Genomic DNA, 21417 nt, shown 5'->3' on the forward strand with positions numbered 1-21417 from the left:
TTTTATTAAACAATATTTTTATTAAAATATTGTTATACCAAGTGGAATGCTACAGCAATCTCGGTATAGGGCGGCATAAGAAACAGTCAGGTTTACATTTAAATACTTAAGATAACTTAAAATGCACCAAAAACACAACAAAAAACCCTCACTGTCTGGCAGGAAAAAAAAGTTCACAGCACAAAAATATTTTAAAAGGAATACCAAATATTAATATGAAATATATTAAGCTGTGCTTCTCTCTCATAACTTTTTGTTTGCTGTTTTTCACTTTGTAAACAACACACAATAGCCACACACCGGTTTTTTTTTTTTTTACACATTTATGGAGGGATTTTTTTAAAAACTTTTTTTCAACGCAGTTGTCCAGCAAATGCATATGTTTAACTAGGAAGCAGAGGTGGGGATGAAAATGTGTGATGGTGAAATCAAACCAAAGATTTGGAGTAAGTAATGCACTCATCTCAGAGTTGGCTACTGTCAGAAGCCAGCTGTCAGTAGGCAGGAGAGAGCAAAGAAAGCTGAAAGCCGATTCTGGAGTGGTTCCAAAGTAAAGGATATGTCTTTAACAGATATTTTCTCCAGATTCTTTTGAAAAACACAAATTTGGGACACAATGTTGTTGTGCACACCTATGTTCAAACACACATCATTCCCACAAATGCCCTTTAATGAATTATAAAATTACCACTGTCAGCCACTTCAAAACACCCAATTTAACCCAAACTTCTACACTCATACTTTGCCCCGTCTCTCAATGCAGTTTTCATTCACTTTTCCATTTTTTACAAATAGAATAACATCCATTCTTATTAATAAAAGATCCGGTTGTAATCTTGCTTTAGGCCCAGATGGGATTCTCCATCAAAGCCCTTCATCCCCCATACAGCTGTGCTGATCTACACCACAGAGAGATGTAGCCAGCTTAGATGAGGGTAATTTGGCCGTGGCATATAGAAACAGAAACAACTGGTTCCTGGCTGCCGCTCAAACAAAGAGTAGGGAAATTCCAGTCTAAAGCATCATGGGAAATAGCTTCAAAGGAAAGGGAATCTGAAAGGCTGGAAGGCGGATATTTAACTATCGACAAACAGGATATGAAATGGAAGAAAAAGGGGGGGGGAAGCAAACATTGAAGAAATATGACAACAAAACAAAGGGGGAAATAGTTCTGTGATATGAAGCAGATCCACTGCAAATATTAGAACAGAACAGAAAGAGCCCCAAAAGAGGGACTGTGGCTTATAGAAGATATTTACAAAATAGCGGCATCATTTTTGTGATCACTCTTTCCCTCAAGATCTATGATAGGTCATGTGCTATTTTCCAGATGATCACTTGGACTTCCCAGCATTTGCAGCAGTTCCTCTGCTTCTGAACTGAACAGTGGACAGAGTTTTGGGGGTGGGGGTGGGGAGGAAAGAGTATGGCAAATTGATTGTAGCCACACCAGCACCAGACACTTTTGCTTATGATAGTTTACGCTTCAGGTCCGGCCATCTGCCAGAAGCCCTGTGTATTACGTATATCACTTCTTCCAGTGCCAAACTTCAATATGCCACCACCTCTACGGCCTTATCCAGGCAGCATAAAAATCCCACTTGACTTCCCAGTTTGTATTCCCATCTCTTGGGGAAAACCAGCAGCAGAGGAAAAAGTGGAACAGCTGCCTTGATGTAAGCATTAACCTCAACTCCTAGTTGTCCCAGTTGTTGTTCAGTGTACTGCAGAACAATTTTCCTAGGAGGCACTATCCAAATTCAGGTATCTCCCAGTTGGAGATACTCATCCTCAAATCAACTATCTGGTTGCTGATCTCTTCCAGCTCTTCTTGTAAAGTCTTTAGTGCTGCTTTCCACAGAGCATCCTAACTGGTGAAGGGCTCCTCAGGCTTTGTGCGCTTGGTCCGCTACTATCTCCCGAGAAGGCAGAAATCCACTAAGGCAAAAAAGATCACCTAGGTCTGGTCCATAGAGGAGCTCCTGCTCCTCAGATGAGAATCTCCACCATGTCTGACAGGTCAAGAATTTTAGCAGCTGGCAACATCTCTGCAAAGAAAAACAGGCTATGTTACTACAGATGTTTGGAGGAAATACAAAGCTACATTTGGCTTAGGTGCCAGACAAACCACTTGTAACCCTGTGTTTGTCATAAGAAAACTTTTCATTGTGATGCTATAAACTAAACTTATATCAGCGTTGCAGACAAGATTTGAAAAGTAGATTTTGTAGCCAAGCAATCCCAATGGCTGAACTTATAAACTGCATTAAGCTATGTTGCTTAACCATAAATGACCTGCAAATCAATGTTGGATTTCAGACATCACATTAATCAAAACCTGAATTGGTTGAAATATGGGCAGCTAGATAAATGTTTTTATCTAGCAAAAAAATGTTAGTGTTCTGCCTAACATAGTGTATAAAGCAGACATATGGGAGAGACATCAACACCTGATTAAAAACTCCTGTAGCCCTTGATCGCTGATAAAATATGCAGAACATTAACCAATTCCCAAGACTATGTTATTTATTACAGTCATAGATTGGAGAAGGCTGATCAAATCTAGTTCTTGGTATAAATTCTGAATATAACTCTATGCATATAAGAAACTCCCCTTAGGGCCATGGTTTTGGTTTAAGCTAAGTTTCAGGCTCTGGCAATCACTATCAGCAATTGCTTTGATTGTACCACTTGCCTTGAGCCAACCTGGAGTTCTCTCATTTTGCCTCTCAGCTCCATTTTGAAATTAACCACACCATTGGTTAATTGTGAATTCATGGCAATGTTACTTGATTTTTTTTTTTATTAGCAAAAACAAATTTCAAAATGAGTGTTTAAAACCTGCAAAGCTTAATATACCTTTTTTGCACCATAGTTCTTATTCTCCTAATAAACCCAAAACTATTCAAGATTTTCAGCCTCTTTCCTAGATGCCTTCAAATGACCCATCAGGCCTTTTGCGGGCCATGGAGGCTACACTGGGTTTCCGGGGGAGGGGGGGAAGGAGGGGGGGAGAGAACCAGATCTACCTGAATAATATTACTTCCCACCTGTTTTAAACAGTGGGTAAATAGAGACTTTTGGAATTTACTGTTGAAGAAAATATGACAGCGAATACAGAGAATTTAAACATTCATACAAATTATGGATGTTTAATGTCTGTCTCTTGCTCTTCCTGCATCAACCCCACGTAGTCCTCCAGGATAAGCCTATACTGCATTGCATGAAACTCATGATTAGTCATTATGGGAAGAATCTCAGTTCTGGTATTTGGCCTGCTGCAGCAGCACTGTGTTCACCTCTTAGTTATGCGAACCCTGACAGGCATCCCTGGCAGAGAAGGCAGGTCACTGGATATACTATGAATATAGCTACTAGGAAGTCTAAAAGAGAAGGTCAGGCTCTGTGGGTTCACTCATCAACTGGTCCTTACCTAGGGAACTTGCTGCACCACTGTTTTTTTCAATACGGAACTTGGGCTCGTCACATGGCGTGTTCGTGGGAAGACCTTCAGTCTGTGTACTTCCATCTTTGCTGCCATGTTTGGTGTGGAAGGGAATACAACTTGATGGAACAGTTGCTTCTGCTGAGGCCTTGAGTGCTGAAGAACCAAAAAATAATAATTTAGATCAGTATACTGAAATTAATATTGTTAAAGGTTCACATATTGCTAACTATGGTTTGCCTATTTTCTGAACAGAATAACTGATAATCTTGTCATAAACCATCATACAAACCATTTAAGGTTACGTATAATGTATGAACTCAGCAATCAAGTAATCCGTAATATTTAAAGATAGCATTTAATTATCAAAAGGAAAATTGCATTCTTTTATATTTTCTACTATTTATTCATAATACGAACATCTGCAAGGAAATAATTAAAAGATGTCCTGCTAATATCATATATATTCAGTCTCTCACTATAGGCTACGTGGATGGAAATTCCACATTGGGCTTCTTAATGACCAAGAGAAGGCAAAGAATTGTAGAGAACTAATTCATGATTCTAATTAGTAGCCAATGGTCTCAGAGAATTAACTTGCATTCCTGATCTTCCATATCACAATCTGGATGGCTAGGAATATGACATTTACAAGGAACTTTCCTAAAACCAGTTTGTCTTCACTATACTGTTTTATAGTGGATCTGAAAATCACAGTTTGCACTAACTCTGTTGGTCTGATAGCATATTACATTTTTGTTATCTCACACAGCTTCATTTCCCTGAACTTGTCAACCACAGATTTGGAAAATCTGAAGTGAGTCAAATTCACTTGGTAAAAGGATAAGGATATGGGAATGGGGAAAAAAATGTGAATACTGTCAATATAAAACCACCACGTTGTCTAAAAGGCCTAAATGGAACCAAAGGACAAGAAGCATTGAATGTGCAATCTAAGTACATGTAACTATAGAATCCTACCCTTGTTATCTGGGTTGCTCTGGTAATCACTTTCACTGACAGAGTTTCCTGGCCAATATTGCATGCCAGATGCTGCGAACACTGATGGCACTGATTTTGCAGGTCGTAGGGAGCCCTGATGAGCCTTGTTGGGATCCTTCCGAGAGCGCTGTTGCAGGACCTTGATGACAGCATCCTTTTCAAGGATTTGGGCATGAAGTTCTTTTAACCTGGGAAAGAAAACGAACAATAAGGAAGGAAACCACCAGCACACATTAAAATTTGCAGAATGTTAAAGTCTAGCAGTGGAACAAAGCCTTCCTTCTAAGCATCCCAAAACATGTACCCTCTTGTTACATTTTGCAGAAAAGAAGCTGCTGTTAATCTGTTCTCTTTGGCATGCTATGAATGTTGTCTGGTAAGGAAGCCATTTTTTAAAAAAACAACAACAGTGCAGGGTTAAAAAGGATAATCGTCTTTCTTTCTGCTGGGGCTAAGCCAATAGAGAAGTAACCCTATCAGAATTTTCTCTAACAAGACAAACCTGTTTTCCATCTCCTGATGCTTGTGGTTTGCAAGCAAAAGGTCTTCGTCAAAGCTGCTGTTGGGAGAATTGCGTGGGGAGTGGTTGATAATGGTAGTGTCCCGCTGTGCAGCAGCTGTGGCAGCAGCATCCATAGCAAACTGTCGCATGGTACACTCCTCCAGGTATTTTTGCTCCCATTTGGTCATATCAGCCTCCAGGGCCAGGATTTTCTCTTCCCTTTCTCTCAGCTGTTCAGACAGTATGTGGGCATTCAACTCAGAGGATCCTCCACCTGGGGCTCCCATCTGCCTCTGGAAAGCAAAACAAAGCAAAAGAGAGATTCATTTAATATTGTGTTTGGTGCTTCTGCAAAAGCAGTCCATTTAACATAATAGGCTCAATGCAAGACAAGGCAGATGTTTCTGGCATCTCCCTTGTACTCCAGTATAGCCTACCAGTAAAAATCAGGCTTAGAGAATTTGGAAGTCTGGATTCAGCTATTTATTTGGCCTACAAGAATCTAATGGCGTTTCTACACAGCAAATTACTTCTGCCTAATTCAAAGCTTTTTTTTTTTACACGAGTAAAATTGACTAGAATCAACCACAAATCTGCCTGATTCTAAATAGCTTTCTGCTCCACCTTGGCATAGGGATATAGAGCTAGAATGGAAGTAATTTGGGAATTCCAGATTAAAAGAAATATGCAAGAATTAAGCATATTCTTTGCTCCAGGGAGTTTTTCTCCAGGAGATTCAACATATACCCTATATTTCCCATCACAGTTTGAAGGGAGTCAACCTTTTCCCAATTGGCTCACATTTGGATCATCTGAATCTAGTAAAAAGTTGCATATCTGAAAGGTGCCTTGATTTTTTACAAAAAAAATGCAATTTGATTTTTGCACCCAGTCAGTTTACCTTGAATTTCCTGCTCAAATAGGACTTATTCTTTATAGTGTGTGTGACTTCCTTTTACAAAATCTTAACATTTTATGATTAACACAATCTCAATAAGTGCTAATTAAAAAAGATCAACTGATAAACAGATTGCTAACCATTGCCAAACGAATTATTCAACTTCCAGTTGTACAGTGTTGTAATAGCCGTGATATACTTGTATCCACAAATTCTTATTTGATTAGTTGTGCAAAAAGACAGAAGAGGAAGTATATCTTCATAATGTTTAGATTTGTTCCACAAACATTCTTCTATTATTGGGCTTGAGGTAACACTAAATGAAGTATTCTAGAGATACATTCTTCCTATGTTAATGGACAGTAAAATTGCTGGATGTAAGTAAGGAGATGAAATAAGACAAAAATCCATCAGTATGTGGGTGATCCAAACTTTCAAAACTGCTTCCAAACTTAGTAAGCAGAATATTCTTCATACTTTTTTGCCATTATTTCTTGGTCCTTCTCTTACCTGCTGAGCCCGCAGAATCTTCAGTTCCTGCTCTAAGCGGGTCCGGAGACGCAGTTCTAGTTGCTCACGCTTTTCACACGCAGCCTGGAGCTGGCCCAGGGCCTGTTGCAACCGTTCTACTTTCTCCACATATGCTCGCTTCTTCTGCAACTCATCTTCCATTTTAGCAGTGCGGGCCTGAGCACTGCTCAGAGCCTGTTCCAACAGTTCAGCCCGCCGACGTTGGTCTTCATTAGTGCCATGTAGACGTGCAATTTCCCGCTGTAACTTTTCCCTTTCTTGCTGATATTCATAGTCTGAAGACAAAAAAAAAAGAGGAGGTTTGGCATAAACCACAGCTATGTACTCCGCATTTCTGACAGTGTAACCTTAAAGATAATTTTTAACTGTAACACACTAAGCCCAAATCCTAAATTTTTAGAAGAGAAATGGGTGTTGCTTTCATTTTCAATAATCTGTTGACTATTGAAATAATTCCGCGAAAGGGTTATGTTAGGGCTCACACCCAGGAAATTGCCATACTCAAGAGGAAAAAATATACACAGTTGTGCCATAGTACTTTGATCTTACACAATGTTCCTATTATTTCTTAGCTCATGCTTCCATGCCACGGTTTTCCATGATGTGATCATGGCTGGGGCCCAACAAGGTAAGATGAAGAATTTATGGGAAGCTGCAAACCATTCTGCTGTAGAAGAGGTACAAGAAATCCGTACCGTTCCAGATGATATTGGATTACGATTTGCATCATCCTAAATCATTGGTCATGCTGGCTAACAATAATAGATATTGGAATATGGCAATATATGAAAGCCACAGATTCTCTGCCACTCTTGAGAGATTCAATGTATGCCCTACATATCTAGTAAACTATGTCATTTCCTTCCTCTTATCCTACCTACACCAAAGGTTAGGGGAGCATGACTATCTCTAGCAGTTTCATTCATGACTGCAGAGAGCACCAAACTGCTTCCCCCCGTTTGCAGAAAGACTCTGGCATTATTTGTAAGTTTTCCTTATCCTGAAGAGACCAAAATGTGGCACAAATAATTATATGTGGGAGTTAAAATGATAAGGACACTCTACCACTCTTTCATGATTTCTGAAACTTGATTAAGAGAACCATTAGAACCATTCTAATGAAGCAGACAGAAGAGTCATAACCCTTTAAATAATAAAGTGGAGATTCTAATTCTCACCCAATGGGGATGGCTGCCTAAGTGAAAAGCAGGGTTTTTCTAAGTAATTATGCAAAGGATTACTGTTTCCCACTGCTGTATTTACAAAGCCAGGAGGAGAGGTACTTTTTGCAAGGATTAGTTTTCTGGAAGGAGAGAGGTGGTTTTTGGACTGGATGGGCAAAAGTTGAGTGTAAGTACATTCCCTGCCAACTTCCACCCCCATCGCCAGGCCAATTCTCATCCTTTGACAACAATCCCTCTTTTCAAAAATCCAGAACAGCAGCAAGAAACATCTTGGACCTAGGACTTTAAGGGGAGGGAGTATAGCTTGTGTGCTGGAACAGCCAGAACAGCCATTGGAATGCAAAGAATCCAGGTCACACTGATGGTTGCTGTGATTAATGGCTCTAGTTTAAGTGCCAAGAATAACTTAGCCTCCTCAGGGGAATGGCAAAAAGCTTCCAAAGGAGGATCCGCCTCCTCTTCAATCTTAAAGGGACCACAGACTTAACGTCTTTCCAGCTTGTTTGAGGCAAAGGTACAAGGAATAGGACACTGGTCTTGTTGAATACTGGTATACAAATGAAAAACCAGAGATATGCAGAGGGATACTATCAGAAGGACCCACGGGGAGTAGAAATACAGTTGAAATAGCAAAAGATTTTCAAGAGGCTTACTTTGAGCAACAAGTTTTGCCATAGTCCCTTGGTTTCCTTCTTGATTTTCCTGTGCTCGGTTGGCCAATTGTTTGTTTGCTGACTCTAATCGCTCTATAACAAATTGAAAGAAAAAAAAATCAAGATTAGAACATATTTCAATGTTCAAATATTCATGGATTTCTGGAATGGCACAGCTGCTAATAATGGCACAAATATTGCTTTAGGTATAAATGTTTTATTTCTTAGAAGTTTAAATAACGTTTCTCTGGATTTCAAGCCTTATTAGAGACTTGGAATCCAGACATACTAAGATTCTGTGACATTCTGTTTTCTTATTTCCCCCCCCTAATATCTCGTTTCCTCCAAAATAAGACATCCACGGATAATAAGCCCAATCGGACTTTTGAGCGTATGGCAATAAGGCCAAGCGGTTATTTCAGGGTTAAAAAAAATATAAGACAGGGTCTTACTTTCGGGGAAACACGGTAATAAGATGTAGAGTCTGGAAAATAACTAGATAACTTTTTGGAACCTTCCAAACTAAATGATTCAGTTCAAAAGTGATTTTGAAAAACTGTCAACAAGCCATAAAGATGCTTTGTGAGTTGACACACTTGCCCCCTCACCTCTTGGTCACAACCTGTCTTTTTATTCTGATTACCATTAACCATTGTGCCAGTGGGCAAAGATGGTCAACTCTTTGCCTCCAGTTCATAATCAAAATCTTACCAATAAAGAAGAAGAGAAGCCGCCTATAGCAGCAAATGCCCAAATCTGTCTCATTGGCTACTGAGTCAATGGCTGTAGCAGTATGAAGCTGAATGCAACCTAGGCCAGATTGCATTAAATGGTATATAGTGGTGGTAAAGAATCTGAGATCAGAAATTTCAAACATAACAAACATCTTTCTGACTCACAGCATCACCCAAATTTAGAATTTGACCTTTCCAAATTGCCTTACCTTTGAGATCCCGATTGAAGTCCTGCAACCTCCTCATTTCCCCATCCTTTTTGTTTCTCATGGTCTTCTCCAAAGCTTCTCGCTTTAATGATGCTTTCATTAGATTTTCATAATCTTCTGAAATTTGTTGAATTTCGCTTTCCAACTAAGTATCAAAAACCAGAACATTTGGATTAAACATATCTGCATACTAAAATCCACAAATTACAGGTAGCCCTTGATTTACAACAGGCATTGAAAAAAAAGTGATTTATGATCATTTCTCATACTTGACCATTGCAGCATCCCCAAGATCACGTGATCAAAATTCAGATGCATGGCAACTGACTTGTATTTATGATGGTTGAATGTCCTGGGGTCATGTGATCCCCTTTTCTGACCTTCTGACAAGTAAAGTCAACGGGGAAGCAAGGTTCACTTAACAACTGGGTTACTAACTTAACAAGTGCAGTGATTCACTTAACAACTGTGTCAAGAAAGGTCGTAAAATGGGGCAAAATTCAGTTAACAAGTGTTACACTTAGCAATGGAAATTTTGGGCTCAATTGTGGTCGTAAGTTGAGGACTACCTGTATAGTAATGAGTATTTCCCTAACAACTGAACTTCAAATTTGACTGGAATACAAATTAACAAACATTTCTTAATATTCAAAAGTCACAATCTAAACATGAAATTGAATGTAGTTCAAGAACCAAATATGTATGAGTTAAAAAAGCCAGTCTCTCACAAGACATAACTGTAATAGAAGTTTCTTGATGTTATCACTCTCTCAAGCCATTGTTTTCACATAGTTTTAAAGAGTTTATTTGGGGGTCAGTCATCATTTTCAACATTTTCTATTACTAGACCAAAATATAGGCTGTGTGCCAATGCTAAAATGTTACTATAATGATGTTTATTGAAATAGTATTTTACAAATGTAGTGTTATTAAATGTATTGTGTGTATATATACAGTACATTGTACAATACCTAGTTATGAAGAAATGTGTAAAACTGTCACAGAAAACTTAGTGAGAAAACACCTATTTAAAGCAATTTAAAAGCTTTAAGGCAGATTAAAACAACCATACAAAGGTGAAGTCAGCATCACTGCCACCTCCTTCAAGATAATTTAAATAAAAGCCAATATGTTATTTGGTTTCTCGAAGTCCAATGTATCATTGCTTTTTTTTTTTTTTCATTTTATACCATTTGCTACCTATCCAATATATTCCTGAGCCTGTTTTGAATTGGGTTTGACACCTGTTTGATGACCAGCAACCACATTCATTACAAAAACTACAAACAAGCAATGATGGTTGCATTGTTCCCCTTATACAAGGAAGTTGATAATATGAACCGGGCCCAAATGTTACTAAAGTTGTGAAGGCAGTAAACAGAATCAGTAAAATCATGACATTAGACATTTACAATTTGTGACCTAAATCGGGGGTCTTCAACCTTGGCAACTTTAAGACTTGTGGACTTCAACTCCCAGAGTTCCTCAGCCACCAAAGCAAAGCAAAGCTGGCTGAGAAACTCTGAGAGTTGAAGTCTGCAAGTCGCCAAGGTTGGAGATCCCTGATCTAAATCATACTACACTGTTCTATTAAAATACTTTAGGACATGCTGTGGGTTTTTTTCCCTCTTCTTTTTTTCTTTCACACTTCTGCCCTATTCTTCCTTAGTTCCAACTGATATGCAGTTTCATGTTCCATTGTTCCCACTTTACTTTGCAGGCCTGGCATATTCCCTCTGCAGCCCTGGCATGTGTCAGGCCATCCCCAAATAACTCAATGGCTTCAAGAAGAGTATTCTCGCCCTTGGCTGATGCTGGGCTGCCACAGCCTCTCCTTGTATGTTTCTGCACAAAAGCTCCTGTGTCTTGCCTACCAAGAGTGCCCAGGAGGCAGGGCCAGATAACAGGAGAGCACAACTGTTAGCAGAGGAGGTGAATAGACTCTTTTCTATCTCTCTCCACTCAACAACTGCTTCAGCTTAAGATCAGTTGGGTCCTGTTAGCGTGTGCTCCACAGCTGTTTAAAAGGGAGGGAGAGCAATTGAAAAGTATTAAAGGAGGAGATGGTTTTCAGGTCAGCTGTTTCTGGGAAACCAAAGGCAAAAAGGGGAGCATCTAGGGAAATGTTGCTGAAAGCAAAGCTCTATGAAGCACTCTCATCAGCTCTCTGCTTTTCCAGGAAACATCACGATTGTTCTAAACACAATAGCTAGATTCACAGGTAACTCCAAGCCCAAACCAATCACAGAGAAATAGAACAGAGAAGAGGTAAGCAATCTTTTCAATCTCCCTAGGCCTCCCAAAAGGGTCTTACATGATAGTTGTACGCGAGAAAGTACAACGAAGAACAATCTCACAAGAGACTGCATGAAAGTTTGAGGCAAGAATTTGGAAGATCTCAGCACTATTATTTTAATTGTAAGGAAACAGTGATTCTTTGGAGGTAGGGATGAGGCTGTTTTAGTGGCTGTCTTGTTGATCCACAATTTCGCGCTGTCAATTCAGGATTATGTGAATTACACGCCAGAACTTCATTTTGCTTTGTTTAGCAGAATAAGTGAACTCAGTTATTGGGGTTTGTAAAGCATGATTTATGGCTAAGTGTTACATGTGAACAAAGTTACAGTGGCTTCTTCAATAAACTATGGAAACCGTAGCTTAGTGTAAACTTGGGAATTGCTACTTCAAAATGGACATGAGATGCATCTTTAAAAAAAAAAAGATAATTATTAAAGTTATCATATTTGATTACTTCAAGTCGTAGAAAAATCTGCATTTTTTTTTCTTTTTATTTTATGGCCCTCACTACTGGAATGGATAATTCTATCACTCATAACTTGGTTTGGGACACATGAATCAACTTTCACCACTGACCTTGCAAGCCTTCATTGAAATAAATGATATACTGGGGTTAGAAAGATCATTATTGCTCCTGGTAAAATACTGTTCTCTATATGCCATTTCTGGTTTCTAAACTCCAAAAGGCCTGCTTTCTGTACTTATGTGCAATGTACAACAATTATAACTGTGGCATAATACAAACTTATAATGATCAATTCTATCTAAATGGTGTGGAAAAGTAAGACCAATCAAAATTTAAAAATGGAAGCTGATGTAATATAAAGCAGTGTATCATTTCTAGCACTTTCTTTATTTCCAAATAGGCATTCTGCAACAAAGGCCTCATATTCTTAGAAGACAAAAATGGTGGATAGCTATTTCCAAACCCAGTACTTTGTAATTATGCCAATGCTCAGAATACAAAAACCCAAAATTAAATGTTGATGGTAATGAACATGCTGCTGCATCACATAACAATTATTGTGAAATATTCTGCAATATGCTCTCAAAATTCCAAGCATGCCTATTAACCTGAAAAGACCTGCTTTGGCCCATCAACCAAGTTTTCCTACAGTTGGAGAACATAAAACCAGATTCTCCACTCTTGCTGCCAAGATAGACGAGATAGTCAACAAATATCCTTTTCTTACACTGAATAAGGATTTAACTTTTAGAAAGTTTAATTATGACTTTGTCCTTGATTGCAGTAATTTCATCTTCCATGACAAAATGTGTATTAGTTGCATATATTTTCATTAGATAGCTTGGCTAAAGTGGAGCTATGCTTGGTCTTTACCTTTTGAATCCGGTTGGCCTTTTCATTGTAACTCTCCAGTTCCCTCCGCAACAACTCATTTTCTCTTTGAAACGTCTCATTCTCTCTTAACAACTTCTTATTCTCCATCAACACAGCTTCTATTTGGGACAAGTGGTTACTAGTAGAAGCAGCCTGAGTTGCCATCAAAGCTGCAACCCCAGCTGAAGTAAGTGATCCTAGATGGTTATGGCAGAGAGCAGCCTGCTGTGGCATGAAAGCTTGGGACATCGGAGTTTGCATCATCCTAAAAAAATTAAAAGATTAAGAAATTAATGATAAATACTTTCTAGAAGGAAGGCCCAAGCCCTGTATGTAGCAAAACTCAAGTATCTGGGTTAGCCATATGAACAACTTAAATATCCTGGGCTTTAAAAATTCTATCCCTCTAATGTTTATTAGCTGAACACTGTTTCACTAACTAAACTACGAGAGTTTTAGAACATAGAAGATTGGATTAAGATTTCCATCTCTGCTGCAAAAGTCCAGACAATCACTAGATGGTAATTAGGGTATCTCTTCGCTATCCTCTTGTGTCATCCACATTCTTCCAGTCCAGATATGGTAGCCTAGAGTGGGTAAACCATTCAAGACTGCTTTAAATTCCAGTTATCCACTAATTAGATTTGCAGTGCAACATTTTTGGTTACTATTTGCACAAAGCTCCTAATTTTGAAAAAAACACAAACCTGGTTTCATAAAGCATGGATTTCATGGTACAACTGATGCTATCAAGTTTATTATTTGCACTTTGATCTTTAATTCAGTGTTTTGAGTTCAACACTGCTATGGCATGCTTTAATTTACTCCATTTTTTAAAAAAAACCCACCTCTGATTAGTCACATATTATGCTAAACTATAAACTCACATTTACAAGCCACAATGAGGTTTTTATATTGCATTAAGCCAAAACCCATACCAAGCATATGCCTTGGTATGTTCTGTGAACCCTTTCCTTACTCAGTTTTCTATTAATTTCTACAACTCTATAGTAAACTTTCATAAATATTTAATCAAAATTAATGGCTACCATGATCCCACCTGACTAACTCCAAGGTCCATTTAATTCTGGAATGTTCAAATGCCTAAACAAAAACTAGTTTGTTTTGGAGTTCTCTCTCCTTCCACTGTTAGGATTAAACTGCTATGCAGGTAAGCAACAGATTGAAATTCGTAGAATTCAACATGGATGCCCTTCTTGTGCATAAAGCAGAAAGTACTTCCTGAGAAGATCTAGCCTCATCTGAATAAGGCTCCTTTGATACAGAGTTATTCAGACATTCTTGTGAAGTGATCCTAGAGCAAACAAGAATATATATACCTTCCTTTTAGCATACCACTGCCCCCCACCTTCTTTTGTTCCCCAGGAAAAAGCCAATTTCCTGCCTCCAGCATTATCTCTTCCTGCCAGTATTCACTAGAGGTTGTCTCCAGCCAGAAACTATGGTTCAGTTCCCCCTTCATTCTCGGCAAGTCACAATGGTGGCAGGCAGTTGTGAAAGTACTTGTAAATGCCACTCAAAACCCGCTATAAAACTATGATATTCTAAGCAAAAAAGGAATGTTCTTTATGGGCCAAAAGCAAGCCAGGTCCAAGATTGGCCCTCAGCATTCTCAGCTCATTGGTTGCTGGCACAATTCATAAAACTTAGGAAGATAGTTACATGCTAAAGAGATAGGATGTTCAGATAAGCTTGCATTCCTAAATATAAAGTTACACAAGAGGTACAACTCTGATTCTTCCTCTACTATTAAGAGTAACTCTATGATGAAATGGAATCTTGAACTATCCCCTTCCAAAACAGAATCAAATGGCCTTTGTATCTCTTTACAAAGCTTGGAAGAATGTCTGCTATAACTCCTTTACAATTTTCCATGCTATCTGAACTATTTGCTTCTTTATCTTTGGACAACAGTGAATGCCAATTCTTTCTCACATTGTTCATGGAAGTTGTGTGCCCAACCTGCCCTAAAATTAACAAAATCTCTTTACAAAGCCAAAAGAAACAAACACAAATCAAAGGCAAATCTTCTTCCACAAGGAAAGGTAAAAGTTGAGGGAAGAGAAGGAGCTAAAATTGAAACAGGATTCAAGAGTTTAACTCCATACATCTCCACTTAGGATAATAACCATCCACATCCAATTTATCTTCTTAGGAAAAAAAAAAAAGGAAGATGCTTTCTTGATAAGATGGAAAGGGCTAGGTTTAAGCACTGGAAGAATTAAAATGAATGACTAACCAGAACACAATCCTTTGAAAGTATTCTGTGAAATTCCAACTTTCAACATAAGCAAAGTAATATAAAACCAACACAAATAGTTACCTGATTTCAGGATGTTGAAATCCTGGACCTTCTCTGTAGTGCTGCCTGGGGTCAGAAAGGTAACTTTCTGATGCCTCCTGTGAAGGGATTATATAAGGATATTCTGGAGGAGGACCACGGGGCTCTGATGCCTCAGAGGACTTTCCTCTAGAGACACAGAGTTGGTGGTGCCTGGAAAGTTGAGGGTAGCTGTGAGAGGAACTCATGTGGTTCTGTGCTTGAATGCCATTCCTCTCCAGGGACACCTGCAGGAGCTGCTCACTGAGTGACCGTATATGACCATGTTTCAGCTCTTTCAGTGATTCGGCTTGCGGTATGCTGTTAATGTCAGAAGCATAGGTCCTGCGCTGTCCACCTTCTATAGGTGCTCCAGACAAGGTGGCCCTAACATGCTGTCCTGGTTGTGTGGCATAATACTGAGACTGAGCTTTGGCCTCCTCATAGGTGGGAAGCTCTTCTCCTTTATGCTGAGGCTGGTAGAACCGGTACATGTTATTCTCCAGGTAGAGGTGGTCAGCATGGTGCTCCTGACCCTGGGGTTCTTGTCGTGTTGATTGCTGAACCATTTGGCTCTCATCCTGTGTGAGACTCTCAAGGGAGGACTGGGGGCTCCCACTGCTTCCTCCTCCTCGTAAGGCCTGCTGCTGTATGGCTAGGAGTGTACGATTCTCAGTGAGATTGCCATACCTCAGCTGCTCTTGGATGAGGCGGTGAAGGACAGTTCCAGAGGAATCCTCAGCTGTCCTCATTCTCAGCTAACGGGTTCTTCCCTAGTGCTTTCTGAATGCACTAAAACAGCAAAATTTGTTTCTGGAATCTAACAGCTACTGTCCATCCAAATGACCCTGCAAAGAGAGAAAAAGTCATGAGATTGCACAACGTAATAAACTCATTGAACAAGACCACTGCATTCCAATTCTGTATCTTTTTGAATAGTCTTTTGCAATGTAGTGCCTTCCAGACATCCTTGACCATAATCCCTGTCACTCCCAGCCAATATGACCAACACTCTACATAGCTGATTGGATTTGTAGCCCAACAAATATGGAAAGGCCAGACTGGGAGATGCATTCTATAGAATAATTGCTTTAGAGATGGAGAGCAAATTTAGAAGTTTCCCAAAGGCTTTTTAGTTTATGGGCATAAGAATATAATGAGAAAATGTATCTATTAACATGTCTTTATTTCTTAGGTTTTATTCAATTCATTCATTTAGATTTGCTATAAACCATTCCAAAGGCTTTGACGGAAAATAAAGTGCATATTTAAATGGAGCCTACTTCCAGGGATTCTCATAAATTCTCTACATAAGGACTGCTTCCTGTACTTTTGATTCAGAAGCACATCTTTTTAATTCTGTGGAAATGTGTAGCAAAAATTAATCAGATTTCACAGTGCATGTGAAAATGTTTTTTTTAAATGTTGTTTTTCCATGCAACATTTTTGCAACAATCATATGAAATAAGCTCTGGGTATTTAGGCCAATAAATACCATCAGGAACTGAAGTCCCACTTCCTCAACCTTCCACCATATCCAATATTTTTCCCAATAAATCAGTTGCACTAAATCAGAAACAATGCTTAACTATAAAAAATGAAGCTTGCTGATAATATCCTCTTCTTCCCATATGTTTTCATTCTAATCCAAGATGAAAAGCAAAACAAAAATGTATGATCTGATTAAATGTTCATATCCTTTAAATAAAAGATATCAAAAATAAGACAATGTTGATGTGGCACAGCAGCCAAAGTTGATTTCTACAAGAGATCCACATCTGAAAATTAACCCTAATCTCTGATTTGGAGTCCTGCCTTTGGGTGGAATTAGAGAAAGGAACTCTGCATCCGCCCAAAGGCACAGTCTTTAGCCAGATTTTATACCCTGCAATGCTGGTGCTAAACAATTAGGGACCATACAAAAGGCAAAATAGGTAACCATAATTATTTGTAAGTAATGTGCTATTCTGGGGAAACAAATAGGAGTCAACGAATTGGAGCGAGGCTATGTGGAACTCTTCATTTTATAAAAACTATCTAGGATGCTACAGAACTATCATCTTGTTTTTTAAAAAATGATTTTTGAGAGAAATGGACTGTCTGATCAGCACTACTGCATCTCTTTTACAGATTATTTAACATTACTCTTCAGAAAAGAGGTTCAATGTAGGCTGTTCTGAAACAACAAAAAAATATTTCTGCAAAGCTTCCCAGAAAAAAAAAAAAAAGAATCTTGACACCAATTCTCTTAAAGCAACACATTCCTGAGAAACATTTGCAGCAAGCCAGGGAGAAAAACGAAATGCTCGGCGAATCTTCATAACCTACGCACCAACAGGGCAAAGAAAAGAAAGTTCCGACTCATCACCCTGCAAACAGGCTGATCCAAGGAACAGACGCGTTAACTTCGGTCTTGGGTTGCAATCCTAAATATGCTTCCCTCAACGCTTCGCGGCTCCCTCCTCAAAAGCTTCGTATTAACCCATAACCGAGTCCTCTGCCAATTTCCCTAGAAATGGCTAAAAGCAAAGACGGGAGGAAATGGCGAAGGTTTGGCTTCTACCTCTCCTCCCTCCCAGTCCAAACCCAACGGAGAGAGAGCGCTCGCTTGCTCGCTCGCAGCGCACTCAGCAGATTGCCATCTGCGCCGTCTTTCGAGTTTCCCTGCCCGCTCTTTGTTTTCCAAATAGTTCTGCGCTGACATCATCGGGGTTTGGATTGCAATTAACATTCCTGCTAAGTGAGAACGAGAAGCATCGGGCAGCGGCAGGCAAGACAAAGCCAAGGCTACTGCTCGCGGGGTATAAACTCTCCCAGCCACCTGCATTGCCAGCAAACCGCTTCCCCCCCACCCCACCCCCGACACACACACACCGTCGCAAAGAACAGCAGCTTATACACTGCTACGCTCCCCCACCAACCAAGATTTCGAAACGTTTGTAACAACTGCGCCCAGGGAACGGAGGGCCATTTAGTAAAGAGTTGCAGGGAAAGCGAAGGGCAAAGGGGCTTACACAGGTAAAGATGCCCAAGAGAGATTTATATATATTTTTTAAGGCCGAAAGATAAAGAAGAAGAAAAAAGTAATAACCAGCGCTTTGGGCTCGCCGTTCTGCTCCGGCCACCAATGCCAGAAGGAGCAAAACGGCCATAAATTCCTAAAAGGGGCGTCCGATCTGGAAGGAAGCACCGCAGGGAAAAAGGGGTCCTTGCTCGTAACCAGCTCTCCGTTCAAGCCGCCAGACATATGTCGCGGGCGTCTCTTTTCCCTCCGGACCAAACCTCCAGCGGCGTGAAACTTACCCAACCATAGCAGCCGGAGTGGCCCGCACGATTTGGGGGGAGGGGGGGTCTCTTTTTTCTGGCTGCGGAGCGCCGAAGAGGGAAAGGTGCGTTCGATCCCGGCCAGCGCCTCCGCCCGTGCTGCTGTCCCGGGCAACTGAGGGAATGTAAATCGTCTCTGAGCGCGCGTGTGTGTATGTGTGTGTGTGTGTGTGTGTGTACGTGCGTGCATGGAAGCCTAAGCTTCCTTGCCCAGAAGCGCCTGCCTGTGTCCGCCCCTGCTGGAAGGAAGGCGACTGCGCGCAGCGCCTGCCTCCTCCAGCTGCAAGCAGAGCCGAGGAGAAAAAGAGGCTGGGCTGCGCAAGAGGCTGATGCTATGTCAGGAATGCAAGAGTCTTCAGGTTCCCCACTGGGATCAAAGTACGCAGTTGGCTTTTAAAGAGCTTTGCCGTTTGCGGCCCTGCAGTTGTGTTCGGAGCCGGAGGCCGGAAGAGGGCGTGCTCCAGCTTCTCCCCAACTCTCACAATAAAATATACAATACGCGACCGGCACGGACTCAATTCAGCAGCTCGATTTAAAAGGCTGCCTCGGTTTATACGGCTTCCATTTGTAGAGGCGTTTTGCTGGGCCGCAGTGGCTCGGCTGTGCAGAGCTGCTGCTTTGAAGGGCACAGAAAGACTTAATTTGGCTAAAATGAAAAAAAAAAAAGAGAGGCAAGAATGGATCCTGTGGATCCTGTGGAATGGATCCTAAGGAGGGTCGCATATCATCAGCTTTCCCATAAATAAGAGCTGCTGTATGAGGTTATATTAAAGAAGGGCGTAGCTATTTTCTTTCCTACATGTCCTGCAATGAAATGCGTCTGTTTGGAATTTATACTTAATGTTTCTGCAAAAGATCAGGTCAGAATTGGGCTCCAGGCAAGTGCTTCCCGAATCTCAGCCACCCTTTTCCGCATCTAAACTGTGGGTGCAGTTCCTTTTCCTTTCCAGGAAAAGGCCAAGACTCATTCAACAGAATGAGCAGGAAAATTCTCCAGTAAAACAAAGGTGATTTCCTAGAAATTAAAATAAGAGAAATAATACACAATCTCTTCCTCCACCCAACGGCTAGTGTGGCCACGGTGTAAAAGCATCTACCTCTAACACTACAGTAGTTGCACAGCCAGTTTGACAATCCTGAATTTCTCACTGTGCACTAGTGCGGTTTTAGAGTTGGTATTTGGGAGGTTTAGCCCAGACTGTCACATCTATGAATCCAGATAGCTTGTTGCATTTTGAAGATTGCTTGGCAAGCCTTGTCTTAATCCCAAATGCATTGGTCATAATCCCAAAGGAGAAGGAAGCCATATTCTTAGTAATGAAAATGTTAGCCAAAAAACTTCAGGCTCACTGACAGTTCAGGAATCAAATGGGAATAGTTTGACTATTCAGGACCTTCTGATTGTGAAGACATGCAAAATATTTGGCAACTCCACTGACATGCAGCACAGACATGTGATGCCATTATTAAAATGATTTCTGTATAGTTAAAAAGAGAATTCACAATATGGGAAAAGAAAATATACATGGTTCCAATCATACAAACTTTGCATTGTTAAGTATAAGTTACTGGATTGCTAGATATAGTCTAGTTAGCAAGAAGCCTCCATTCCATAGCCCTATAATATTTTTTTTAAAAAAAACAATTTTCAGTTAGAGGTTAAAACTGGTAGGTTATGTATTCTGAGCTTACAGTCACAACCATGACTCTTCTTTTCCCCCTTTAACATTTTTCACATCTACCATGGTTTCTTCTAACATCTTCATGTCTCTCATTTGCAACAGAGGTAGACAGAAAATATTCTGGGATCTACTAATAAAGCTTCAGGTGATTTGAAATAATCAACAAAATTCCCCAATGCTCAAGTGATTAAGAATAACTAGTTTGAATATCTGTTTTGATGGAACTTTGTAACTGCAGGTTGCATCTCACTTTTCTGAGCCATTAAGGGGCTATGATTCACCTTTTGTGTTTGACTCTGACTAATGGGCTGTAGGGTTCTAAGAAAAAACACATAGCCCATTAATCTAAAGGATACATTTCCCTAATCTATTGTTGTGCTGATGATTTTCCATTCAAACATTGCATCTCTCCTTCTCTTGGTTAAGTCACTTTCTTCTCCCTTCCCCCAGTGCTCCTTCTGTTTCTGCCAATTCAGTGAAGCCCAGTTACTCCTGGTTGGTTTAAAGCTGGACCAAGAAAAAACAGTACATGTCAACTGTACTCATTCTTTGGGATGATGCAACAGGTGCCGAACATCTTGGATCCTGGCATGGAACAGTCTGATCCAATTGCTTTTATGCCAGTGAGACATGTACCTGCAAATGCTTTGCCTTCTGCAGTTGTAACTTTGGGAATACATCAGGGCTTCTCAAACTAAGGGCCATGAGCAACCCTGTATTAACTAGTGAACAAAATAAGCAGGAGTTTAGGGCACCAAGGGAAGGAGACACCACAAAGTTTTCCCCCTGGTTCTTGTGTTCTTAACTCTTTTACCACCACAATCAACTTTAGTGGAGTTTTTTTTTCCGTAATTGTCCTTTTCTGCTGTGTTTGCTTTGCATTGTTAAAAATGTTTGCTTTGGCAGATTGAATGACTAAAATTTAAAAGTTTAATAATCAGAGTTCACATTTATTTTGCTTCTGTCAAGGGGCACCACTATTGGTTTGTGCTTAGGGCATCACTTGGCCTTTATCCAGCCCTGGCCATGACCTGTAGTGAGGTCATAAGCATTTTAGAGAGGGTGTCAAAATCTTCCTCAGGCTTGGTGAGGCCTGTTTAGTCAAAGTGGGAGCTTGGGCAGAATGCACTTCAGACTTCTTCTGGAGCTTCCATTTGTAACACGACAGTCAAAACTCACATGGAACTTCAGTTCCATGAATTTGCCACTGTTGAGTTTGAGAACTGGTGGGGTTTTCAACTGCTACAGATTAAATATGTTTTGTTTATTTAGTTA

General features: G+C 40.1%; 1 protein-coding gene and 1 long non-coding RNA gene across 4 annotated transcripts in view; one reads left to right on the plus strand and one right to left on the minus strand.

Annotated features, from left to right (window-relative positions):
- AMOTL2 (angiomotin like 2) lies at positions 1-18718 on the minus strand. Of its 3 annotated transcripts, none has more exons than XM_034439587.2 (10): positions 18440-18718; positions 15140-15984; positions 12796-13060; positions 9159-9303; positions 8216-8308; positions 6358-6653; positions 4950-5242; positions 4427-4635; positions 3434-3601; positions 1-2048 (listed from the first exon to the last, which is right to left on the minus strand). In XM_034439587.2, the coding sequence occupies exons 2-10, from the start codon at positions 15886-15888 to the stop codon at positions 1990-1992; spliced, it is 2277 nt and encodes a 758-aa protein (XP_034295478.2). In that variant the 5' UTR covers positions 15889-15984; positions 18440-18718; the 3' UTR covers positions 1-1989. The 3 variants fall into 3 exon arrangements, with proteins under 3 accessions (XP_034295478.2, XP_034295479.2, XP_087728840.1); XM_034439588.3 differs by lacking the exon at positions 18440-18718 and adding an exon at positions 17469-17913; XM_087872714.1 differs by lacking the exon at positions 18440-18718 and adding an exon at positions 16726-16773.
- Positions 18498-21417, plus strand: part of LOC132709448 (uncharacterized) — a 13141-nt gene continuing 10221 nt past the window's right edge. The window contains exon 1 of the long non-coding RNA XR_009620465.2: positions 18498-18585. This is a non-coding gene — a long non-coding RNA (uncharacterized LOC132709448). The remainder of the gene's footprint in view (positions 18586-21417) is intronic.

Source organism: Pantherophis guttatus, chromosome 6 (genome assembly GCF_059756535.1).
Source record: "Pantherophis guttatus breed Tessera chromosome 6, ASM5975653v1, whole genome shotgun sequence".
NCBI lineage: Eukaryota > Metazoa > Chordata > Lepidosauria > Squamata > Colubridae > Pantherophis > Pantherophis guttatus.